The following is a 26,315-nucleotide window of genomic DNA, read 5'->3' on the forward strand; positions in this document are numbered from 1 at the left end:
ATCAACACTTACATTCATATTTATTTTCTGCATTATAAACACCATGTTTACAAGTCTTTAATCAAGAAACCACATGAATGCCTAGGCCGTGAGTCTCTTGGGAAACGATACTTGGTCTTACCATTTATTATTACTTGATACGATTCGGTACACTTGTCGGAGTCTTAACAAAATTCGGGACAAGAAAGGGAGTGAGAATGTGATTGTTGATCATCTATCCCGGTTAGTGAATGGTGAAGTCACAAGTAAAGAAAAAGAGATTTGGGAGTCGTTTTCAGATGAAACACTATTGTATATTCTACAACGGCCATGGTTTGTTGATATGGCTAATTTTAAAGCTGCAGGAGTAATCCCAGAAGATTTTAATTGGCAACAGAAGAAAAAAAATTTGCATGATGCGAAGCAATTTATTTGGATGATCCGTTTTTATTCAAGATTGGAGTAGATAATCTGTTGAGACGTTGTGTCACTCATGAAGAAGCGGAAGGAATTCTTTGGCATTGTCATGATTCACCTTATGGAGGGCATTTCAATGGAGAAAGAATAGTTGCAAAGATTCTCCAGTCAGGATTCTATTGGCCCACTTTGTTTAAAGATGCTCATAATCATGCCAAAAATTGTGATAAATGTCAGAGAACTGGAAGCATCTCTAGAAGACATGAAATGCCATTACAATGTATCTTGGAGGTTGAAGTCTTTGATTGCTGGGTGATAGATTTTGTTGGACCTTTCCCCCGTCTTTCAATAATGAATATATATTGGTGGCGGTAGATTGTGTGAGTAAATGGGTAGAAGCCATGGCGTGTGCCAATAATGATGCTAACACTGTAATTAAATTTTTGAAAAGACAAATGTTTGCCAAGTTTGGAACTCCCAGGATACTCATTAGTGATGGAGGATCTCATTTTTGCAACTCTCAACTTGCAAAGGTACTCAAGCACTATGGCGTGAAACATAAGGTGGCTACACCTTATCATCCACAGACAAATGGATTCTGGAGAAAACAGTTGCTTCATCAAGGGGGGATTGGTCTTAAAAGTTAGATGATGCTCTTTGGGCATACAGGACGGCAATGAAGACAACTATAGGGCTATCTCCTTTTCAGTTAGTCTATGGAAAAGCATCTCATCTACCATTAGAGATGGAACATCGAGCTTTGTGGGGTTTGAAGTTCTTAAATTTTGATCCATTTGACACTCAGGATAGGAGAAGAAGGCAAATTCTTGAGCTTGAAGAGATGCAGTTGCATTGTTAAGATTCCTCTCGGAATTACAAAGAAAAGGTAAAATTTTATCATGACAGGAAGTTGGTAAAGAAGGTTTTTCATCCAGGACAGCAGGTGTTATTGTTCAACTCACGCTTAAATCTTTTTCATGGGAAGTTGAAGTCTAAGTGGTCTGGTCCATTTATGGTTAAGAATGTTCATCCACATGGAGGAATTGAGTTGACAAATCCGTCTGCTGAAGATCCACAAAGAATTTGGGTGGTAAATGGGCAACGTCTCAACCATTATTTGGGTGGTGAGGTTGAATGCCTTTCTACAATCATGGAGTTGGTTGATCTTTGAACGTATTGGGTCAAGCTCGTGACGTTAAACAAGCGCTTATTGGGAGGCAACCCAGCTTTCTAACCTTATTCCTTTTGTTTTGAACTTATTTGCTTCTGTTATTACTATAGGATGTGATGTACTTGGCTTAGAGTTGTATCTGTGATGCAATGGTTTGATGATGATGATTTTTGTGATGAGTGTTGCTTCACGATGTTGATTATATTGATTGATGTTGAGATGATGCATGATGTTGATATACAGGTGGTTGCTCACAATACTGTGAAACAGATGCATGATGAGTTATGATTGTGTTACTAAGCATGATGTTTATCTAAATGTTGGAACTTGAATTAGCCTGTGTGAAGATTGAACTCTAGAGTTTTTTTCTGAATGATTGCTGTTACTTTGAAAGCATGAATGACTTTGCCCACTTTTCTATGATTGAATCACTTGCTTGCATGTGTCATATGATCAAGACCATCTGTTGTTATCCCTTCTTAGCCAATGCATGATTTTAGCCCAATAAAAGATAGCACAATGTGTTCTATCCTTTGAACCTTTAGCTTTAAATCATGAAAGAAAACCCTTTTTGAAAATATTTACCTTGAGTTGGGAAATCTGAAAAGGGAAAATAAAGGTTAAAGTTTGGGGTTGTTTGGAAATATGAAAAGGGAAAATAAAGAGAATGAGCATTGAGCTAAGTGTTGAGCAAATGAAAAAGCAAAAGAAAAAGAAAAGAATAGAAAGAAAAGAAAAGATCAATGCAAGGGAAAGTTGGGAAGAAGTGAGAATGATTTCTTAAAAGAGAGATTGTGTTCAAATCATGAAATTATGAACGACTCTCTTAACTCAAGGATTTTGTGATCCGGAAAAACCAATTTTCTTCTTAGCCCAGCCGCATTACAAGCCATAGAAAAGCCCTTGTGATGATACTTGCTTGTGAGTTTGATTGATTGTGGTTAAATGAAAGGCAAAGTCATCTCTATATACACCTTTGTGTTTGAGAGAAACACTTTTTCTTGGTGAGGAGTAGTTTCATGTATGCATGATTACATCTTTGCTTGGTTGATCATTCATGAGAATAGCATCTGTTGAATATTCTATGATTAGGTGAGCACCACAATGAGCTTAATTGAATCAAGGCATTTATTCATCTTGACTGATATTCTCTATAACAAGCTGATATGAGCAAATACTTGTATTGAAAGAAAAGGTTTTGAAATGTTTTGAAATGACCACCAGGGGCTCACACGCGAGCTCTTGGCAACATTTCAGGGACATTCTGTACCAACGGTTCATACCTCCACACTACCATAGGGACCTCTTGATTAAGCTCCAGCGGCTTACTCAAGGGAGACAGAGTGTGGAGGAGTATGCTCGCGAGCTCGAAGTGCTCCTCTATCGTACTAACACACATGAAAATGATCAAGCAAAAATAGCTAGATTTATAAGTGGTCTCAATAGAAACATTCAAGATGCGGTGGAACTCCATGATGATGAGCTTTTAGATGTTGGGGTACATAGGGCTATGAAAGTCGAAAGACAAATTTTAAGAAAAGAGTCCTACCGCAACAAGTTTTCAAACTCTTCAAAGGAAAAATTTTACACGAGCTCATCATCAAGGGACAAAGAAAAGGATGTTTCTAGGGAGGTCACTCATAAATCTTGGCCATCATCTACTAACCCCACGCCTTTTTCTAAACCTAAGTCACCTACGTGATCTAGTAAGATAAAATGTTTTAAGTGCTTAGGTCATGGTCACATTGCATCTGGATGCCCAAACAAGCGGACAATGTGCATTCGAGGACAAGAGGTTGTCACCGATGACTCTCCTCCTTCTTCACCTTCACACACTTCTCACTCTTCTTCTTCCTCTAGTGAAGATGAATACAAGGTTCCATTTGATGGAGACCAACTAGTTATAAGATGTCTATTGGGACAAGTCCACAAGGACTTTGACACAACTCAAAGAGAAAACATTTTCCATACTAGATGTCTTATAGCTAGCAAGGTTTGCTCCATTATAATAGCTTGAATGGCTAAGTGAGGAGGGTGAAATCTTGGTAAATAAACAAGTCATATTTCCTTTTCTATTTGCAAGTACCAAGATGAGGTTCTTTGTGATGTTGTACCCATGGAAGCCACACACATTCTATTAGGAAGACTATGGCAATTTGATAGAAATGTTCAACATGATGGTCTTACTAATAGGATGTATTTCACTTTCCAAGGGCACAAGGTCATCTTAAAACCTCTAATTCCAAAGGAAATACATGAGGACCACCTCAAAATGAAGTCCAAGAGAGGTGAAGAAAAGGAGAAGGTCAAGCATAAGTGTCTCATCTCTCAAAAAGAGTCTATCATAGAAGACACTGAGAGGAAAGAAAAAGAGGTGAGAGTAAATAAAGAAAAAGAAGAATTTGTGAGAGAAATGGGGATGGACAAAGTCCTTGTCACAAAGGAAGTACTATTGAAGGCACCTACCACTCCCATCATTCTTCCTTTCCTTCACTCTTTTGTGAAAATATACCACCTTTCTCATCCCTTATTCCCTCTACTTCACAAACCATTTCCAAACCATATCTTGAGTTAATATTTTCTTTTTTACACTTAACTCAAGATAAACATAAAAGTTTTTCTAAAGAAGGAATTCTAATTTTTATTAAGAAAATCAATCCAATTCCTAAGAAGCCTTCTTTTCATATTCCTTGTTTTTATCCATTATTTGGCAAACATCAATTCATTCACAATATGTTTGATGTTATTTGCAGGTTAACATTTGATCTTGGAGGCGTTCCTTTGTGATTATAAAACAAATAAGTCACTAATCTCTCTTCTTGCAGGTTTTTCAAGATTCAAGGTCGAATCCTCTCCAACCTGGGGGGATGATGTGATCATAGATAGGGCAAAGGATGAAGAGAATAAAGGATGAGAAGAAGCCTAAAAAGAATAGAATAGGTTTCATTGGCTTGTATTTGCCTCTTAGAGATAGTGATATGTCTCTTAGTCCCTTTTAAGATCTTATCTTGAGCAAATCAAGTGGCGATCCAACTCTCGACACTTATCTTGGATCATTTCAAGTGGTGTGTCCTCAAGTTCATAAGTTTTCCATCTCTTCTCTCTTATTTTTTTTAATTCAATTCCATTCTTAACTGTCATTAGTTTACTCCTCTCTAAGCATGTACTTCCGCATCAAGTCTCATGGGCTTGGACCCATTTTCTTTTATTTTTATGTTCTATTTAAGGACTTGGACGACCTAGGGTTCACATCTTTGGACGGAATAGGCACATAAACACACTCTTTGATCCCTCGGAGGCAGATTTGGATGCGGAAGCTCCTATCTTCAATTTATAGGGTTTTATCTTTCATTATTTTTCCATTATTCATCTAGTATCACCATGTCAATGGTGAACTAAACTCTATTTGTTGTTGGGGAATGATGTAACCTTTGTAAACTCTCATGTATTGAATTGATTCTTGATTATATATGCTTCTTTCATTAATTGTTAGGGTAATTCTTCTTCGCGTAATGCTTGCTTTGTTTAACTCATTCTTTAGCATGATGTATGATTTGCATGAGTACCGGAAGGTATCCTACGATTCATGATCTAGAGAATTATTCCCAGAAGCAGTATTGCTTAGGAATGGGGGTATAAGTTCTGGTTGTCTTAAGCTTCTGATCTTCAGAATTAATTACTAGGAATGCTAGGAATCGTATGAACTAATAATTAAGGAAATGCTTTCTTCGTCGAGGAATCGGGTTTTAAGTATTTTAGATAGTGACATTGACATTAATGAAGAAGTAGAATTCGTATATACATGAGAGTAAACTAGGTGAAATCTAACCATAACAACATATTCGTCCCATAATATCAAATCCATTCATCTTTGCACTTTTGTCCAATTGATCAAATTGCATGCATATTTACTTTTCAGTATTTGCATTCTATACCAAAAGAGTTTGTTTTCAAGTCTTATTTAATCAAGAAATCACATAACTATTTAGGCCGTGAGTCTCTAGGAAAACGATACTTGGTCTTACCATGTTTATTACTTGATACGATTCGGTACACTTGGTGGAGTCTTAACAAGGTTTTGGCGCTAGTGTCGGGGACTCGTGGTTTAACTATTCTATTTGTGTGATTATTGATTAGCTTTAAGTTGATTTCTTTTTATTTTGTTTTTGTTTTGTGCTAATATTTGCTTTCTAGGGTTTTTGTTTTCTTGTGTATGCAGGATAGGATTCATACTAGAAGCAAGAAAAAAGATGAACCTCTTCTTGAAGGATTGGACCAGAGTAGAAGGAGAAGGAGAATTCGAACATCTAGAGAATTATTCCCTTCTCTAGAGACACTTCTACAACCTTCACCGTGAGATCTGACCAGAGCACTGAAAAGATGGCTGGAGAGAATAATGACAGACACACTTTGGCAGATTACACAATAGTTGTTGGCCCTCATCACTTTAACAACATAGCAAGGCCGAGGGTCAATGCTGCAAACATGGAGGTAAAGCCTGTGTTGATTGAATTGGTGAAAACCAACCAATTTAATGGATTGTCTCATGAAAGTCCATATGAGCATCTGGCCACATTCAACGAGATTTGCAACACTGTAAATATCAATGGAGTGCTGGATGATGCTATAGAGCTTAGTTTGTTTCCTTTCTCATTGGGAGGCAATGCTAAGTTATGGTTGAATTCTTTCCTGAAGGATAGCTTTACTGAATGGGAAGCCATGGTGGCAAAATTTTTGAACAAATACTTCCCACAGTCGAAAATCAACAAAGGTAAACAGGAAATTTCTTCTTTTTAGGCAAGGCATGGAGGAGACATTAGGTCAAGCTTGGTGAGAAAGAAACCCACACATGGCTTTGATGAAGCCACAATAGTCATTCTATTCCTTGGAGGACTTGGTGTTAACACTTCGGCAAGTGTACCGAATGGTATCAAGTAATAATAAATGGTAAGACCAAGTATCGTTCCCCAAGAGACTAACGACACTAAACAATTATGTGATTACTCAACTAATTAAGACTCTAAAGAACAAATTTTGAGGGTTTTGAATGCAAATGCAATAAAATAAACATGAATGCAATTTGATCAATTGAGGCTAAACACAAGAATGAATGGATGAAGTTGATGATATTGTTGTTGGGTTTAGATTTCACCTAATTTACTCTCATGCATATATGAGTTCATCTTCTTCATTAATGTTAATGCCACTTTCTAATTTACCTTAAACCCGATGCCTCGGTGAAGAAAGCCTAATCCTAATTACTAGTTCACAATGTCTTGTCTCCCTAGCAATTAATCATGCATTACATTCGCACAAAAGCTTAAAGGCAACCAGCCCTCCTATGCCTATGTCTAGGTAATATTGATTTTGGAAGAATTTCCCCAGATCTAGATTTTCCCATATGTGTCCATATCGACAAAATCAATGATCATGCTATGAATGAGGTAAGCAAAGCAAGCATAGAGTATAGAGGAAAAACTCAAACAATTAATGAAGTAAAGCATATATAATCAAGAATCAATTCTATACATGAGAGTTGCAAAGGATTACATCGTTTCCCCAACAACAAATAAGGTTTAGTTCCCTATTGTCATGGAGAAACTAGATGAACAATGGAATGAAAGAATGAAAGATATAGAAAAACCCCTAGAAAGAGAAGAGGAGACTCCCGCATCCCCAAATCTACCCCCAAGGGGTGAAAAGTGTGTTTCTATGCTCAAGCCATGAAAAGATAGAATCCATAGGACGTCCAAGTCCGTAAATAGACCAGAAAAATAACAAAAAATGAGTCCAATCCCAAAATATATCAGAAAAATAATAGAAAATGGGTCCAAGCCCACAAAACTGGCGCTCAGCCCAAAACTGGCGCTCAACGCTACTTTTTTGCATTCTAGTTGACTTTTCATCCCTGATTGACTTTTCTACATTCTGATTGACTTTTCTACATTCTGGTTGACTTTTGCATTCCAATTATTTAGTACTTTAACTCTTCTATCAAATCATTCCATTAGCCTACAAAATCAAGGGAATTCAGTGATAAAATCATCAAGTATAACCTCAACTCTCTTATTCACAAAACTAATGCAAAAACATGAGTTGAAACAAGCTTCTAAGTCAAAAAGGGTGTTTTTAATATCAAAATTAGGTATAAAAATAACGGTTTTTCAACCATTATCACAACCCCAAACTTAAAAATTTGTTTGTCCTCAAGAAAAACGTAACTTGGCTTAAACAAAATACTCATACTACAATGGTCTAGCACACCATAGAGCATTTTTCTCTTAGGACAAGTAAATCACTCATGAATGCTCATCATAGAAAGATTAGTCATGATATAATAATGCTTTAGCCAATCAAGCTTCAATTATGGTGCTCCCATAATCAAGACATACACAATAGATGCAAACCTCATGAATAATCAACCAACCAAGCAAGAATGTTATCATATAGTGCATGGAACAATTCCTCACCAAAGACAGTGTTTCACTCAAGCACTCAGAAATGTTTCACTTAAGCACTCAAAAGTGTTTCACTCCAACTCAAAGGTGTATAGTGAGGTGTCACTCTTACACTCTACCATGACAATGTCACATGAATCAACTTTGCCTTTCATTTAACAACATATCAAACACACTCACATGCAAGTTATCATCACAAGGACTTTTCAAGGCTTGTATTGAGGTTGGGCTAAGAAGAAAATTGGTTTTTCTAGACAACAAAATTCCTTGAGTTAAGAGAGTGCACAATTCATTTATTCACATTAACAATAATCTCTCTTTCTCCTTTTATGTGAGAAACCAAATCTTCAACTTATTCCCAACTTTCCTTTCATTGAGCTCAACCTTTTCTTTTCCTTCTTTTTTTCTCTTTTCTTTTTCTTTTGCTTTTTTCTTTTGCTCAATGCTCTTTGATAAATTTCACAAAGTTCTTTTGGGTTTCTCACCACCCTAAACTTGAACCATTCTCCATTACGACATAACATACTCTACTTAACTCAAGGTAAGGATTTCAAAAAGGGTTTTTCTACTTTTCAAATTTAGGCTCAAGGTGCAAAGGTTAGAGAAAACATTGATCTTTATTGGGTTCACCTATAAACATTGACTCTAAGGGAGAAGAAAAACATAGCCTTGATCATTTGTAACAAGCAAACAAGTGGTTCAATCATAGAAAATTAGGCAAAATCAATCATGCTTCCAAAGCAATTGCACTCAATCAATCAAAAACTCTGGAGCCTAATCTCTCACAGGTTAACTCAAGTTCCACAATTTGATAAACATCCTGCCCAGCATATTAATCACAATTGAAATCATGCATCTGCTTTTAACAATACTATGAGCAACCACCATCTATGCTTAAAAAGCCTCAACAATCATTAACTCAACATGCATCATAGAACAATAGAGTAAACACAAGAATATTACTCATCACAAACAATAGTTTATCACATCATACCAAACCATTGAACACAACTCATTAAACCAAGTACATAAGAAAAAATAAAAATAAAACAAAATTCAAATAAAATAAAGCAAAAACATAAAAATCTTGATCCAGCAGCATCCATCAGTAGATGTTGTCAGTAACATCCATCAGCAGATGTCTAGTAGCATAGCATCCATCAGTAGATGCTCTCAGTAGCATCAATCAGTAGATGCTCTATCATCTGAATCTTCCTGCATCCATTAGTAGATGTGATTCCTTCTCATCAGCATCCATCAGTAGATGCTAATCTTTCTCATCTTCATCGACATCCATTAGTAGATGCCATCTGTAGCATCCATCAGTAGACGCTTAATCACATAGCATCCATCAGTAGATGCTATCAATCATCATTCTCATCATAACAACATCCATCAGTAGATGTTGTCATCTGAGTCCTCCTAGCATCCATCGGTATTGCTGTCATTCCTGCAAAGCAAAATCAAATTTAAAAGAAAAAGTTAGAAATTGGGTTGCCTCCCAATAAGCGCTTGTTTAATGTCACGAGCCTAACACCATTAAGCACAATCTGCATCTATGATGTTGGTGTTCCTTTTGATTTCATCACACCAACTTATCTGTAGCATCTTCTTGTTCACCATCTTTACCCTCCTTGAATAAAGAGCCTCAATCTCAATAACTCCATTCTCTTTTATATCTTTAACCACTTCATGCACAGAGTCTTAGTGAACATGGAACTTGAAGGTTGCACTCAATGCCCTTAATGGGGCGCCTAGACGCGCCCTGTGACCTTCTTCAACCTTCTTCTCTTGATGATCTTGTGCTCCTAGTACAAATTTTCGAATTTTATCTTGCAAAAACTAAAGAACATTGCACTAGAGCACCCAATTAGCACAAACATATAGAAAAGATAAAAAGATCAAAAAAGTAAAAAGATAAAAAAATAAAAAATAAAAATAAAAAGATAAAAGGATGCAAAGATGAAAAGATGAAAAGATAAAAAGATGAAAAGATAAAAAAATGAAAAAATAAAAAAATGAAAAGATAAAAAGATAAATAAAAATAAAAAAAATAAAAAGATAAAAAGATAAAAAGATAAAAAGAAAAAAAATAAAAAGAAAAGATAAAGTCTAATCGGTTAAGAATCACACAAATAGAATAGTTATACCACGAGTCCCCGACAATGGCGCCAAAAACTTCTTAACACTTCGGCAAGTGTACCGAATTGTATCAAGTAATAATAAATGGTAACACCAAGTATCGTTTCCAAAGAGACTCACGACACTAAACAGTTATGTGATTACTCAACTAATCAAGACTCTAAAAAATAAATTTTGGGGGTTTTTAAAGCAAATGCAATAAAATAAACATGAATGCAATTTGATCAATTGAGGCTAAACACAAGAATGAATGGATGAAGTTGATGATATTGTTGTTGGGTTTAGATTTCACCTAATTTACTCTCATGCATATATGAATTCATCAATTGGACTGAAAGATGCAAAAGTCATTAATGTAAAATATGGAATGATTATGTTGTTGGGGTTTCCGACTTATCCTATCTACTCTCATGTATTTATGAATTAAATGAAGTAAAGCATATATAATCAAGAATCAATTCAATACATGAGAGTTTCAAAGGATTACATCTTTTCCCCAACAACAATGGAGGTTTAGTTCACCATTGACATGGTGAAGCTAGATGAAAATAATGAAAAGAATAAAAGATAGAACCCTAATAGTTGACGATCGGAGCTTCTTCATCCAAAATTCGCCTCGAAGGGGGTGAAAGGAGTGTAATTTCGCCTCTTTCTGTCCAAAGGTGTGAACCCTAGGTCGACTAAAACCTTAAATAGTTCATTAAAAATACAGAAAACAGGCCCAGGCCCTAGTCGATAACGCTCAGTACCCCAAAATGGCGCCCAGCGGCAGGTACAACATGCAACTAGAGGTCAGCGGCACAAAACTGGCGCTCAGTGCTACTTTTTCTACACTCTGGTTGACTTTTCTGCATTCTGGTTCACTTTTCTGCATTTCAACCATTCGGTACTTTAACTGTTCTTTCAAATCATTCCAATAGCCTACAAAATCAAGGGAATCTAGCACAAAACCATTAAATTCACCTTCAACTCTCTTATTCACAAAACTAAAGCAAAAAATGAGTTAAAGCAAGTTTCTAAGTAAAAAAGGATTGATTTATTATCAAAATTAAGTATAAAAATAACGGTATTTCAACCGTTATCAACTGGTTGGCTTATCTACATTCTGGTTGACTTTTGCATTCCAACTATTTGGTACTTTAACTCTTCTTTCAAATCATTCAATTAGCCTACAAAATCAAGGGAATTTAGTGATAAAATCATCAAGTATAACCTCAACTATCTTATTCACAAAACTAAAGCAAAAACATGAGTTCAAGCAAGCTTCTAAGTCAAAAAGGGTGTTTTTAATATCAAAATTAAGTATAAAAATAACGGTTTTTCAACCTTGATCACTTGGCTCACATACTAAATTGATGCTAGATGGCTTAGTTGGAGGCAATATGAAGTGTAAGACTCCAGAGGAAGCCTATGAATTGATTGATATGAGAATAAGCCTAACGAAGAGTGTGAAGCTATTGTGAACATGAGAGAGTAGAGGAGAGAAAAGAAAGAGTTGACTTAAAAGAAGAAAAAGAAGAGAAAAGAGGTAAAGTTAAGAGAAAGGAGAAAGAGAACAAAAGGGGAGAGAACAAATTAAAAAAATGGAAAAGATTCTTCCTTACCCTAGAGAGTGTGGCAGAAGAGAAAAAGAGAAGCAATTAGGGTGTTTTAAAGAAATCTTCAAGAAATTGAAGATTAAAATTCCTTTGACTAAGGCATTGCAATAGGTTCCTATGTATGCACAAATTTTGAAGAGATTCCTAAAAAAGAAGAGATGTCTATATGAGGGCACCATTAATGTACAGGGCAATTGCAGTGTTATATTGTAGAAGGCGCTGCCTCCAAAAGTTTAAGATCGAAGAACTTTACTATTCCATGCATCATTGGGAAAGTTAATATAAGGAAAGCCCTAATCTATTTAGGGTCAAGCATTAATTTGATGCCTTTATCTGTGCTTGAGAGGATTGGTGGTCTTAAAGTGAAGTCTACAAAGGTTACTTTGCAATTGGCAGATGGATCTACTAAGAAGCCCTATGGTGTGGCGGAAGATGTTGTGGTTCGCATAGACAAACTTCGATTCTTGGTTGATTTTGTAGTGATGGAGATGGAGGAAAATGTGAAGATCCCTATTATTCTTGGAAGGTCATTCATGAAAACGGCCAAGGTGATCATCAATGTGGATGATGGGACGATAGAACTTAAAGACCAAGAAAAGGAGGTGATATTTAATGTCTTCAATGCTGAGCAGCGGAAGCAAGTGAGGAAGACCAGTCATAAAGTTGCATATGAAGATGCACCTATGACTAGTCCTAAAGTTGCTAAGCCAATCATTGATAACGGTTGAAAAACTATTAATTTTATACTTAATGTTGATATTAAAAATACCCTTTATGACTTAGAAACTAGCTTGAAATCATTCTTTTGATTAAGTTATGAGAATAAGAGAGTTGAATGGGTTTTATGTTTATTTTTCCTTGTTTTGACAGGAACTAAGATGAATTGGATGAAGAAGTTGAAGAAGCAAGGAGCTGGAGTCATGAAAGGCTGGAAAAGTGGCACATAGAAGAACTACTGTTTCACGCCTGGGCGCCACCGCTATGCCCTAATGTGGAAGTGCAACCACTGTTTCACGCTTGGGAGCCATTACTGAGCACCAACTCATGTATTGAATTGATTCTTGATTATATATGCTTTACTTCATTAATTGTTAGGGTTTTTCCTCTTTACTCTTTGCATGCTTTGTTTAACTCATTCAATTGCATGATCTTTGATTTTATCGATATGGACACATACGGGGAAATCTAGAACTGGGGAAATTCTCCTGGAAGCAATATTACTTAGACATAGGAATAGGAGGATCGATTGCCTTTAAGCTTCTATGCGAATGTAATGCATGATTAATTGCTAGGGAGACAAGACATTATGAACTAGTAATTAGGAGTAGGCTTTCTTCACCGAGACATCGGGTTTAAGGTAAATTAGAAAGTGGAATTCACATTAATGAAGATGATGAATTCATATATGAATGAGAGTAAATTAGGTGAAATCTAAACCCAACAACAATATCATCAACTTCATCCATTTATTCTTGTGTTTAGCCTCAATTGATCAAATTGCTTTCATGGTTATTTTATTGCATTTGCAATCAAAAACACCAAAATTTGCTCTTTAGAGTCTTAATTAGTTGAGTAATCACATAACTGTTTAGTGTCGTGAGTCTCTTGGGAAACGATACTTGTCTTACCATTTATTATTACTTGATACGATTCGGTACACTTACCGAGGTCTAAAAAAGTTTTTGACTCCGTTTTTGGGAATTAAAAATTTGTTTATCAGGCGCCACCGTTGAGCACCAATTTGGTTTTGAAAGCACTGTTTCACGCTTGGGCGCCACCGCCGAGGGTCAAAAGAGTGCCGCAGCTACCGCTGAGCGCCCTTTCGGGGCGCTGAGCACTGACGACGTGGGTTTGGGCTATTTTTCTGTATTTTTAATGAACTATTTAAGGTTTTGGACGTTCTAGGGTTCATATCTTTGGACAGAAAGAGGCGAAAATACACTTTTTTCACCCCTTGGAGGCGGATTTTGGATGCGGAAGCTCCGATCTTCAACTTTTAGGGTTCTATCTTTCATTCTTTTCGTTATTTTCATCTAGTTTCACCATGTCTATGGTGAACTAAACCTCCATTGTTGTTGGGAAAACGATGTAATCCTTTGAAATGCTCATGTATTGAATTGATTCTTATTATAAAATGCTTTACTTCATTAATTGTTATGGTTTTTCCTCTACACTCTATGCATGCTTTGTTTAAATCATTCAATTCCATGATTATTGATTTTGTCACTGTGGACACATATGAGAAAATCTAGAACTGGGGAAATTCTCCCGAAAGCAATATTACCTAGACATAGGAATAGGAGTATCGATTGCCTTTAAGCTTCTGTGCGAATGTAATGCATGATTAATTGCTAGGGAGACAAGACATTGTGAACTAGTAATTAGGATTAGGCTTTCTTCACCGAGACCTCGGGTTTAAGGTAAATTAGAAAGGGGCATTAACATTAATGAAGAAGATGAATTCATAAATACATGAGTCTGGATAGGATAAGTCGAAAACCCCAACAACACAATCATTCCATATTTTATATCAATCACCTTTGCATCTTTCAATTCAATTGATCAACATTTGCATTCATATTTATTTTCCGCAATCTAAACACAATGATTTCGTTTAGAAGTCCTAATTAATCAAGAAACCATATGAATGTTTAGGCTGTGAGTCTCTAGGGAAACGATACTTCGTCTTACCAATTATTATTACTTGATACGATTCAGTACACTTGCCGAAGTGTTAACAGTCATCAAAGGTAAAAATTGTTTCTTGTCACAGGTTAAGGAAGGAGAAGAAAAAGATGGCGAAGGAAAGATGGTTCATCATGACTCGGTGGATGAACAACTCAAACTTGGGACACTAGTGAGAGTCAAGAACAAGTTATGGGTTGTTAAAGAGCTTAAAAAGAATGGAGTCATAGAGATTGAAGCTCCGTATTCAAGGAGAGTTAAGAAGGTGAACAAGAAGATGTTAATAAGTTAGTGTGAGGAAAAAGAGAAGAACATCAACATGAAAGAAGTGACGTGAGCTTTATTCTGTCAAGCTAGTGACAATAAAAAAGCGCTTGCTGGGAGGCAGCCTAGTGATTTGAAAGCTTTAATGTTGGCCATTTGGTGATGTAATTTAAAACTTTTGTTATTTTGTTGTGTTTTGGTTATGAGCCTGCTATGGCACAACATCTACTGACGGATGCTAGGTGATTGAGTATCTACTGAATGATACTATGCTACCAGACACTTACTGATGGGTGTTGATGAGAAGGTTTGCACTTACTGATGGGTGCTGGAAGAGTTATTGGGTCAGGCTTGTGACGTTAAACAAACACTTATTGGGAGGCAACCCAACTTTCAAACCTTATCTCTTTTGTTTTTGCAATTTTACTTCTGTTATTAGTATAGGATTTGATGTACTTGGCTTAAAACTTAATTTGTGATGCAATGGTTTGATGATGTTTGTGATGAGTGTTTTTGTATGATGCTGATTATATTGATTGATGTTGAGATGATGCATGATGTTGATATACAGGTGGTTGCTCACAATAGTGTGAAACAGTTGCATGAGCTAAACTTGTGATTGTGATATTGAGCAAGATGTTTATCTAAATGTTAGAACTTGAATTAGCCTGTGTGAGGATTGAACTCCAGAGTTTTTGTGAATGATTGTTATTACTTTGAAAGCATGAATGATTTTGCCCAAGTGTCATATGATCAAGGCCATCTGTTGTTATGTGATTTTGTGAATGATTTCTATGATTGAATCACTTGCTTGCATGTGTCATATGATCAAGGCCATCTGTTGTTATCCCTTTTTAGCCAATGCATGATTTTAGCCCAATAAAAGAGAGAACAATGTGTTCTATCCTTTGAAACCTTTAGCCTTAAACATGATATGAAAAACCTTTGTGAAAATCTTTACCCTGAGTTAAATTGAGAATAGTTGTGTGGTATTGATAAAGGTTCAAGTTTGGGGTTGTTGGGAAATCTGAAAAGGGAAAATAAAAAGAATAAGCATTGAGCTAAGTATTGAGGAAATGAAAAGCAAAAGAAAAAAAGAAGAAAAGAAAGAAAAGAAAACCTCAATGCAAAGGAAAGTTGGGTTGAAAAAGAGAGATTGTGTTTAAATGATGAAATTATGAATGACTCTCTTAACTCAAGGATTTTGTGATCCGGAAAAACCAATTTTCTTCTTAGCCCAGCCACATTACAAGCCATAGAAAAGACCTTGTGATGATACTTGCTTGTGAGTATGTTTGATTGTGGTTAAATGAAAGACAAAGTTGATTTATGTGTCATTGTGATAGTAGACCGAATGAATCACCTCTATATACATTGTTGTCTTCGAGAGAAACACTTTTTCTTTGGTGAGGAGTAGTTCCATGTCTGCATGATTACATCTTTGCTGGATTGATCATTCATGAGAATAGCATCTGTTGATTTCTGTGATTATGTGAGCACCACAATGAGCTTAATTGAATGAAGACATTTATTCATCTTGACTGATGTTCTTTATAATAAGCTGCTAAGAGCGATTACTTGTTTTGAAAGAAAATGTTTTGAAATGTGTTGAAACCACTGTATTGATTGTTTGAAAGTTAAGTTAAATTTTGTTTGCTTGAGGATAAGCAAAGTTCTAAGTTTGGGGTTGTGATAATGGTTGAATTTACCGCTATTTGATACTTAATTTTGATACTAAAAACAACCTTTTTGACTTAGAAAATTGCTGGAAATAATTGTTTTGTGTGAATAAGAGAGTTGAAGGTGAATTTAATCATATTATGCTAGATGTCCTTGTTTTCAACAAGAATTGAGATTATTTGGAAGAAGAGTTGAAGTAGTAAGGAGTTGAAACTCAGGAAGAGTTGGAAAAACATTAGAAAGGAGGAACGCAGCAACGCTGAAAGCCATTTTAGGGGCTTTAGCGCCAGATTACACTGTCTCACACTTGGCTGCCCTTTTTTCTGGAGCCCTCAGCACAAAAAGCCATGTCTCGCACCTGGGCGCCCTCTTTGGGGCGCTGAGCGCCACTTCCTCGAGTCGGATCACGCTTGCTTGCCTTCTGATCTAACCCTGAGCGTCAGATTATCTTGTACGCCGCCTGGGCGCCCTAAGTGGGGCGCTGAGCACTAGTTTCGTGGGCTTGGACCTGTTTTCTGTTATTTTTATGTTCTATTTAAGGACTTGGAAATCCTTGGGTTCATATCTTTGGACGAAATAGGCATAGAAACACACTCTTTGATCCCTCGGAGGCGGATTTGGATGCGGAAGCTCCCATCTTCAACTTCTAGGGCTTTATCTTTCATTCTTTTTCCATTATTCATCTAGTTTCACCATGTCAATGGTGAACTAACCTCTATTTGTTGTTGGGGAATGATGTAACCTTTGTAAACTCTCATGTATTGAATTGATTCTTGATTATATATGCTTCTTTCATTAATTATTAGGGTAATTCTTCTTCGCTCATTGCTTGCTTTGTTTAACTCATTCATTACCATGATGTATGATTTGCATGAGTACCGGAAGGCATCTTACAATTCAAGTTCTAGAGAATTATTCTGAGAAGTAGTATTGCTCAGGAATGGGGGTATGAGTTCTGGTTGTCTTAGGCTTCTGATCTTCAGAATTAATTATTAGGAATGCTAGGAATCGTATGAACTAATAATTAAGGATAGCCTTTCTTCGCCGTGGAATCGAGTTTTAAATATTTTAGATAGTGACATTGACATTAATGAAGAAGTAGAATTCGTATATACGTGAGAGTAAACTAGGTGAAATCTAACCCCAACAACATATTCATCCCATAATATCAAATTTGTTCATCTTTGGACTTTTGTCCAATTGATCAAATTGCATGCATATTTACTTTTCAGTATTTTCATTCTAAACTGAAAGAGTTTGTTTCCAAGTCTTATTTAATCAAGAAATCACATAATTGTTTAGGTCGTGAGTCTTTAGGGAAACAATACTTGGTCTTACCATGTTTATTACTTGATACGATTCGGTACACTTGTCGGAGTCTTAACAAGAGGAAAAATGAGAAACAGGACGTCCAGAGAATTGTTCCCTTCACCTCAAATATCTGACCAGGAGACAGAAAATATGGCTGAAGAGTAGAATGGTAGACGTACCCTGGCAGATTATGCAACAGTCATTGGCCCTTGGTAACATTTGAAAAACTGTTATTTTTATACTTGATTTTTACCTTAAAGACAACCTTTATGACTTTAAAACTAGGTTTAATAGGTTCGGAGGTCCTTATATTTATGGGTTCGTTTCACTTGGGTCCTCCAATTTTAGAAGTGATCAATTAGGTCCCTAATTTAACAAAATTGAGTCAATAATACCCTTTCCGTTAAATGCAATGGACGGCGTTAACTTTTTAAACAGGTGGCATGCTCAGACATCATTTTATTTGCAGGTGGCAGAGTTTAAGCTTAATACGTGGCAAAACCAAGAGTGACGAGAGGCAGAGTTTGAGCTTTCAGTCTTCTGTGGTTCATCGTCTTCTCCTTCTCCCCCCTCTCTGCAACACCCTGCTTCTCTGAATCCCTTTCTGTTAATCATCTGTCTTTCAAACTAAGATTTTTGGGTTTGTCTTTTAACTCACCAAGAAGCAAACTTAGAAGTATTTCTCGAAAGCCAGGTGTTTTCAGAAACAAGATCCAGGTTTTAGTGTCAAAATTTGCTAGTAAAATCTTGATCCCCTCCCCCATTTTTTTCCCTTTGAAACTAGCCAAGAGAAATTGAAGAGAATTTCAACGCCCCAAGGACCCAGAAAGAGAAGAAACGATTCCACGAGAGAGAAAAAGAGTGGAAATAACCCAACAATTTCTCATTCTCTTTCAACTTTCAACTCTTGAGACCGTTGATTTTGCTTGGCAATTTTTCATTCCCCGAAGAACACGTTTCAGCCCCTTCGTTAGACCCATTTGCCGCGTAAATAAAACCCTACTCTCAAGTTAACCCCAAATCGCACCTTTATTTTTTTTTCTCCTCTCAACACTTGAAACTTGGAAGATTGTATATAAACAAACAAGAATTTAAGATCTGCCATGAAAATAATTCCCTTCCCTTCTTCTGCAAACTAAGGAACTACTTGCCTTCAACTTTGATAAGTTGCGTTTTGGGATTCTAATATGAGTAGCAATGGCGAAACTTGTAGTGCTAGTCTCGACATTAGCGCTTTAATTTGTCACGCTGCTGCTGGTGCCTCTGCAGGTAATTAACTTTCGCTTCGACCCTTCTCCTATTTTGGGTTCTTTATCATTGGGCCTGTGTCAATTTGTGAATTTTGATTCTCAGTTGCTGTTTTGGTAATTTCTATGCTAGTCTTTTCCAGAACGGCTTGTTTTACAGCGTGACATTCAGTATTGATGGATTAACTATACAAGGGTGAGCGAGGGGTCTGATGGCAACTATGATGGGTTTTTACAGCAGCACAGAGTTTCAGCTTCCCTCAGATCCGTTCAAGGGTGAGCGAGGGGTCTGAAGGTTCTTCGTCCAGGAATGGATCTATGAAGGATGTATTGAAAGAACAAACCTTGTCCCAGGAAATTAAAAATTGCAGAAATTGCCACGTATTAAGCTCAAACTCTGCCACCTGCAAATAAAATGATGTTTCAGCATGCCACCTATTTAAAAAGTTAACGCCGTCCATTACATTTAACGGAAAGGGTATTATTGACTCAATTTTGTTAAATTAGGGACCTAATTGATCACTTTTAAAATTGAAGGACCCAAGTGAAACGAACCCGCAAATATAGGGACCTCCGAACCTATTAAACCTTAAAACTATCTAGGAATCATGCTTTTGCTTAAGTTTTGGAAATAAGAGAGTTGGATGGGTTTTATGCTTGGTTTTCCTTGTTTTGGCAGGAATTAAGATGAATTAGATAAAAGAAGTTGTAGTAAGGAGCTAGACTCAGGAAAGGAAGGTAAAGTGTACCAAAAGAAGAGTCGCATTCACCGCTCAACGCAACTTTTACTGTTGAGCGGCATTCTGAAGCACCGTAGTCACCGTTGAGGGCCAAAACTACAACTGAGCGTCAAAACTGAAGAGCCGCACTTACCGTTGAGCGCCAAAATATCGCTAAGCGCCATTTATTTGGGCTTGGGCATATTTTTTCTAAATTTTAATAAACTATATAAGGGTTTAGTCGACCTAGGGTTAGGATCTTTGGACAGAAAGAGGCGAAATCACACTTTCTTCACCCTTTGGAGGCGGATTTTGGATGCGGAAGCTCCTTTCTTCAAATTATAGGGTTCTATCTTTCATTCTTTCACTGTTTGTCATATAGTTTCACCATGTCTATGGTGAACTAAACTTCCATTGTTGTTGGGGAACCGATGTAATCCTTTGAAACTCTCATCTATTGAATTGGTTCTATATTTTATATGCTTTGTTCATTAATTGTTAGGGTTTTTCTTCTATACTCTATGCATGCTTTGTTTAACTCATTCAATTGCATGATCATTGATGTTATTTATATGGACACATATAGATACATCTAGAATTGAGGAAATTCTCCCAATAGCAATATTACCTAGACATAGGGAAAGGAGCATTGGTCGCCTTTAAGCTTCTGTGCGAATGTAATGCATGAATAATTGCTAGGGAGACAAGAAATTGTAAACTAGTGATTAGGAGTAGGCTTTCTTCACCGAGACATTGGGTTTAAGGTAAATTAGAAAGTGGCATTAACATTAGTAAGGAAAGATGAATTAATGAATACATGAGACTAGATAGGATGAATCGGAAACCCCAACAACATCATCATTCCATATTTTACATCAATCTTTGTTCCTTCTTTCGATCTAATTGATCAACACATGCATTCATATTTACTTTTCAGTATTTGCATGTAAACCTACAAGATTTCGTTTAAAAGTCTAAGTTAATCAACAAATCACATAACTGTTTAGGCCGTGAGTCCTTTGGGAAACGATACTTGGTCTTACCATTTTATTATTACTTGATACAATTCGGTACACTTGCCGAGGTCTTAACAAGTTTTTGACTTTGTTTTAGGGGATTAAAAATTTGTTTATCAAGTTCTTGGTGTCGTTGCCGGGGATTCGTGGTTAAACTATTCTATTTGTGTGCTTATTGATTAACTTTGACTTGATTTTTATCTTTTTATCTTTTTGTTTTATCTTTCTATCTGTTTATCTTTTTGTTTATCTTTTTATCTTTTTATCTTTCTATCTTTTTGTTTTATCTTTTTATCTTTAGTATCTTTTTGTGCTAACAATTGTTTCTAGGGTTTTTGTGTTCTTGTGTATGCAGGATACTGATAACAGTTGAAAAACTGTTATTTTCATGCTTAAAATTGATACTAAAAGCAACCTTTATACTTAGAAACTAGCTTGAAATCATGCTTTTATTCATATTTTCAGAAATAAGAGAGTTGGACAGGTTTATGCTTGATTTCAGTGTTTTTGTGCAAGTTTTAAGGTGAATTTGGTGAAAGAAGTGAAGAAGGAGAGAGATGAAATCAGAAAAGACATCAAAAAGTGCAAAAGGAGAAGCCGCAACTGCCGCTGAGCGGCAGTTTACCGCTGAGCGGCACTCAGGAGTTCACGGGGGATTCGCTGAGGGGCAAAATGGCCGCTGAGGGGAAGAAACCAACTCACGCACTTATCGCTGAGCGGTACTTTACCGCTGAGCGGCACTTTTATGGGCTTGGGCCTAATTTTTCTGTAATTTACGAATAGTATATAAGCTTTAGGGTTTCCTAGCGTTTGTATCTTTGGCTGGGACGAAGCAAACACTCTCTCTTCCACCCCTTTGAAGGAGGATCTTGGATGCTCAGGCTACCTCTTCACCTTTCTAGGGTTTTATCTTTCATTCTTTCATTATTATTCATCTAGTTTCACCATGAATATGGTGAACTAAACCTTGTATTGTTGTTGGGGAATCAATGTAGTCTTGTGAAACTCTCATATATGGAATTTGTTTTTACATCTTATATTTAAGACCTATGCTTTCTTTCATCATTAGTTAAGGTTTTTCCTCTTTGCTCAATGCTTGCTTTGTTTAACTTATTCAATGCAATGTTAGTGATTTTGTCGATACGGGAACGTACCGGGAAGTCTAGATCCGGGGAATTTCTCCCAATAGTATATTGGTTGCCATTAAGCTCCTGCACTAAAAGAACTAATTATTAGGAATGCTAGGAATCATATGAACTCGTAATTAGGGATAGGCCTTCTTGCAAGGTAATTTAGAGAGTGGCATTAACAATGATGAAAAGAATGTTGAATTCCTAAGGTATATGAGAGTGGATAAGATGAAATTGATAACCCCAACAACATACTCATCCATATATTCCATTGAAGTGTTTGTATTTTGTTTTAGCCATTGATCAAATTCATGCATACATGTTTATTTTCTGTTTTGCATATTAAACTCCACTTATTTCGTTCTTAAGTCTTAAATAATCAACGAATCACATAACTAAACTAGGCCGTGAGTCCTTTGGGAGAACGATACTTGGTCTTACCGAGTTTATTACTTGAAATGATTTGGTCACACTTGCCGATTGTTAAACAAGTTTGTGGCGCCGTATTTCGGTGTTCATAAATTTGTCCATCAGATACAATTCGGACTAGGAGCAAGAAAATTTCGGAACCTCTTCTTGAAGGATTGGACGAAAGTAGAAGGAGAAGGAGGATCCAAACATCTAGAGAATTATTTCCTTCTCTTGAGACACGTCTACAACCATCACCACAAAGATCTAACCAGACTACTGAAGAGATGGCTGAAGAAAATAATGGTAGACATACTCTTGCAGATTACACCAATGTTGTTGGCCCTCATCCTTTTTGTTAGCAAAATGATGAAGATGAAGTTTTGATGATGTCTAAATCAAGTCAAGAAGAAATCGAGATTCAAGATGTTATGAAGACTTGTATTGCTATGGAAAGCTTTTGTAATAATTGTAGTTTAGTGTATAGGACTTAGATTTTTAGTGGTTTTCATTCCATGTAATTCTACATTATATAATTAATGTCCAGAGTCAAAATCGCACTGTTTTAATCGATTAAAACAAGTATTAATCGATTAAAACGAGTAAAAGCTGAAAACTCAACTTCTTGCTGTTTTAATAGATTAAAACTTCTTTTAATCTATTAGCTAATCGATTAGCGCTAATCGATTAGCATGGGCTGTTAATCGATTAGCAAAGTGACCGTTTGAAAAACTAGCCGTTTTTTGAGCCGTTGGACTATCTGTTGTTTTGTCTTTTAGTGACTAATCGATTAACAACTTAAGTTAATCGATTAACACAGTCAGAAAGGCTGAAAACGAAAAATGGAAGAGCCTTTGGATGAGTCTATAAATAGACTCTCATTTCCTCTCAAGAAAGAAACTAGAGACACAGAAACTCTTCCCTTGTGCTCAAATACTCAGAAATTCTTGAGACTTGTGTGTTCTTGTTCGGCTTGTGAAACTCTTGTCTGTGGAGCTGGTGAAGTGCTGCTACGGTGACAGAGGAAATAGCCGGTTCATTCTTGGTGTGTCTAAGGAGGTGTTCGGAAGAGAATCATCCTTCGTGAAGTATTCGGAGGAGGTGTTCATCCTTCGTGAAGTATTCGGAGGAGGTGTTCATCTTTTGTGAAGACTCAAAGGAGGTGTAGGTTCATCTCTTGTGGTATCAAGAGAGGTGGTTTCTAAACTCTTACAAATTGTTTCTTTGTGATTGTAATTTGTAATTGTTTTGTGTTAGTGAAAAAGGTTTATCTTGTTTGAGATAAGCGACTGGACGTAGGATTGGTAAGATCCGAACCAGGATAAAATCATCTGTGCAAATTTCTCTCAACCTTACTTTCTTTAATTGTCTTTATTATTTGCTTGGTAAGTTTAATTGAGTAGAAATTAAAAGGCACACGTTCGTATTAAAAACCCTCTTAGTTTGTTGTTCCACGCTAACCCATCCGCTGCAGCCGCTCCTGACACTTTTAATAGCATTACTAGGCCGAGGGTCAATGCTGAAAACATGGAGGTGAAACCGGCGTTGATACAATTGGTAAAGAGCAACCAATTTAATGGGCTATCACATGAAAGTCCATATGAGCATCTAACAACATTCAACGAGATTTGCAACACTGTAAAGATCAATGGTGTGCCGGATGGTGCAATAAAGCTTAGTTTGTTTCCTTTCTCATTGGGAGGCAATGCTAAGTTATGGTTGAATTCTTTCCTGGAGGATAGCTTTACTGAATGGAAAGTTGTGGTGTCAAAGTTTCTTAACAAGTACTTCCCACAGTCCAAAATCAACAAAGGGAAGCAAGAAATTTCTTCTTTTAGACAAGGCATGGAGGATACGCTAGGTCAAGCATGGGATAGATACAAGAGCATGTTGAGAAAGACACCCACTCATGGCTTTGACGAAGCAACGATAGTCATTCTTTTCCTTGGAGGTCTTGGTTCACAAACCAAGTTGATGCTAGATGCCTCAGCTGGACGTAATATTAAATGAAAAACTCCAAAGGAAGCTTTTGAATTGATAAACAACATGGCTACTAATGACAACGTGATGCATAGTGAAACAAGAACTCCAATTCAACATAAGGGAGTCTTACAATTTCAATCTCAAGATGCCTTGCTTGCTCGAAATAAAATCATTACTCAACAGCTGGAAGAAGTGACAAAGAAGCTTTCTTTATTACCACAAGAGATATATAATATTTCAATGATTCGAAGGTAGCAGAAACAGTGGCAGCAACAACCTATTCCAATTGAGAAAACCACAAAGCTTGAGGAGACTTTTCAACAATTCATGAAAATGAGTATTTCTTATTGCAAGAATGTAGAGGTGTAATTTAACAATATGAAGATGCACATTGGACAAATGGTCAACAAGATGGAGGGTTGTGAGAATAATGTGAAAGGTAATTTGAGAGAAGAGTCTAAAACCATTGTTAACAGAAGTGGTAAAGTGTTAGAGGAAAGAAAAATAGAGAGAAAAGAGAAAGAAAATGAGAGTGGGAAAGAAACACTTGAGTGGAAAGAGAGGCACTAGTGGAAAAATGACATTTTATAACGTACAAAAATGATATATTATAACGTAGTTATTGGGGACATAGTTCTGGGCGATATAATAAGTCTGTGCATTTTATAACGTAACAGAAATTTACGTTATAATAACTTCAACATATTATAACGTAGTTTCTGAAGTCCGTCATAATATGCGCAGTTTATTATGACAAATTTTCATTTGTCCATTATAATAAGACGAGAGATATTATAACGTAAATTTGTTTTTACGTTATAATATGTGATGTATTATTACGTATATATTTTTGTACGTTATAATATGTGATCAACATATCATAACGTACATTATTTAGTACGCTATAATATATGTGTTTTTTTAAAAAAATAATAATGAATACATAATAATATTCTTCTCATCCAATCAATTTATAATCAATATAGCTTCGAATAAACAAATTTTTAGAAAAAAATTTGATAAAAAATTTCAAAATAGTAAGATAGAACTGAAATCAACATAGACTATTCAGTCTCAAATAAATTATTCATTTGAGTAAAAAAAGTAAGATATGATAGTTTATAAAAAGGTAAAAGATTAATAATCACATAATTTACAAGTGTAAGTGACATTGGTAATTTTCTTATTTGAAAATTCTCACTAAATTATGAACAACTACAAGGACAAAGTTGTTCTGTTATCATCTATTAATATGATATGATTGCTATATCACTAAAAAGAGATTTGATTCATAAACAGAAGCTTGTGGTTGTTACAGTAAAGGAAAGCTCATAAGTATATAGTAATTCAATTAGATATGATAGGATTAAGAAGTTGGACACACAAAGATTACAATTAATCAATAATTAGAAAAAAAAGCAAAGAAAACTTATATCCTATTTGAAATAATCTATAGAATAACCAATAATTATTTTTAACTTATCACAGTTCATAAAGCCATCAAAAAAATATTTGGAATAAGAAGATCATAGACTTCCAATAAGTGCTGACACCTATAATATTTCATTTCTTAAATGAGAGAACAATATCTATATCTATAAATAACCAATAAACCTTTTTAACTGTACTATCTCACTCTTTCAGTAGAGAGATAAAACAAAATGTTTTTAATGTATTCTTGAACGTTTAATAACTACAGTGCAGCATAGCACTGATACAAGATACACAAAATAAATAAATAGAAAATAAAAACAAAATGACAAAGTTATATAAACTTCCTAATAATTTGTAAGAAAAGGAGAAAAAATAGGGAATATGGGGCTACTAACTTCAAATGTCCAAAAGCTTCATCTTACTTTTTGGATTTGTTTCATCAAAACACCAGAATTTATCAGCGGCAAAATATAAATATTCAAATGAGAAGAAACTAAGGGAGCTAAACACCATCCACTCTGTCAGAGCTTAAACTGCCGAAAATATTGGTATTCCTTTAGTAGTCATTGTCAATTTCGAGATTTTCCTATCCCTGTTGTTGTAATATTAAACTTAAATACTTTCAATAGTACATATAACTTCACAAAAATTCCAACCAATAACAGTAAATTTC

General features: G+C 35.9%; 1 protein-coding gene across 1 annotated transcript; it reads left to right on the forward strand.

Annotated features, from left to right (window-relative positions):
- The first annotated feature begins 797 nt into the window (after positions 1–797).
- Positions 798–1,567, forward strand: LOC128196228 (uncharacterized). Its single transcript, XM_052876469.1, has 3 exons — positions 798–1,006; positions 1,066–1,215; positions 1,303–1,567. Exons 1-3 carry the CDS (start codon positions 798–800, stop codon positions 1,565–1,567), a joined length of 624 nt encoding a protein of 207 aa, XP_052732429.1.
- Positions 1,568–26,315: the final 24,748 nt, after the last annotated feature.

Source organism: Vigna angularis, chromosome 4, assembly GCF_016808095.1.
Source record: "Vigna angularis cultivar LongXiaoDou No.4 chromosome 4, ASM1680809v1, whole genome shotgun sequence".
NCBI classification, from domain to species: domain Eukaryota; kingdom Viridiplantae; phylum Streptophyta; class Magnoliopsida; order Fabales; family Fabaceae; genus Vigna; species Vigna angularis.

Coding starts and splice junctions, on each gene's coding strand:
- LOC128196228 (XM_052876469.1), top strand. CDS start 798: ATGGCGTGTGCCAATAATGATGCTAACACTGTAATTAAATTTTTGAAA. Junction 1,007..1,065: donor AATGGATTCTGGAGAAAACA/GTTGCTTCATCA, acceptor TTGGGCATACAG/GACGGCAATGAAGACAACTA. Junction 1,216..1,302: donor ACTCAGGATAGGAGAAGAAG/GCAAATTCTTGA, acceptor TTATCATGACAG/GAAGTTGGTAAAGAAGGTTT.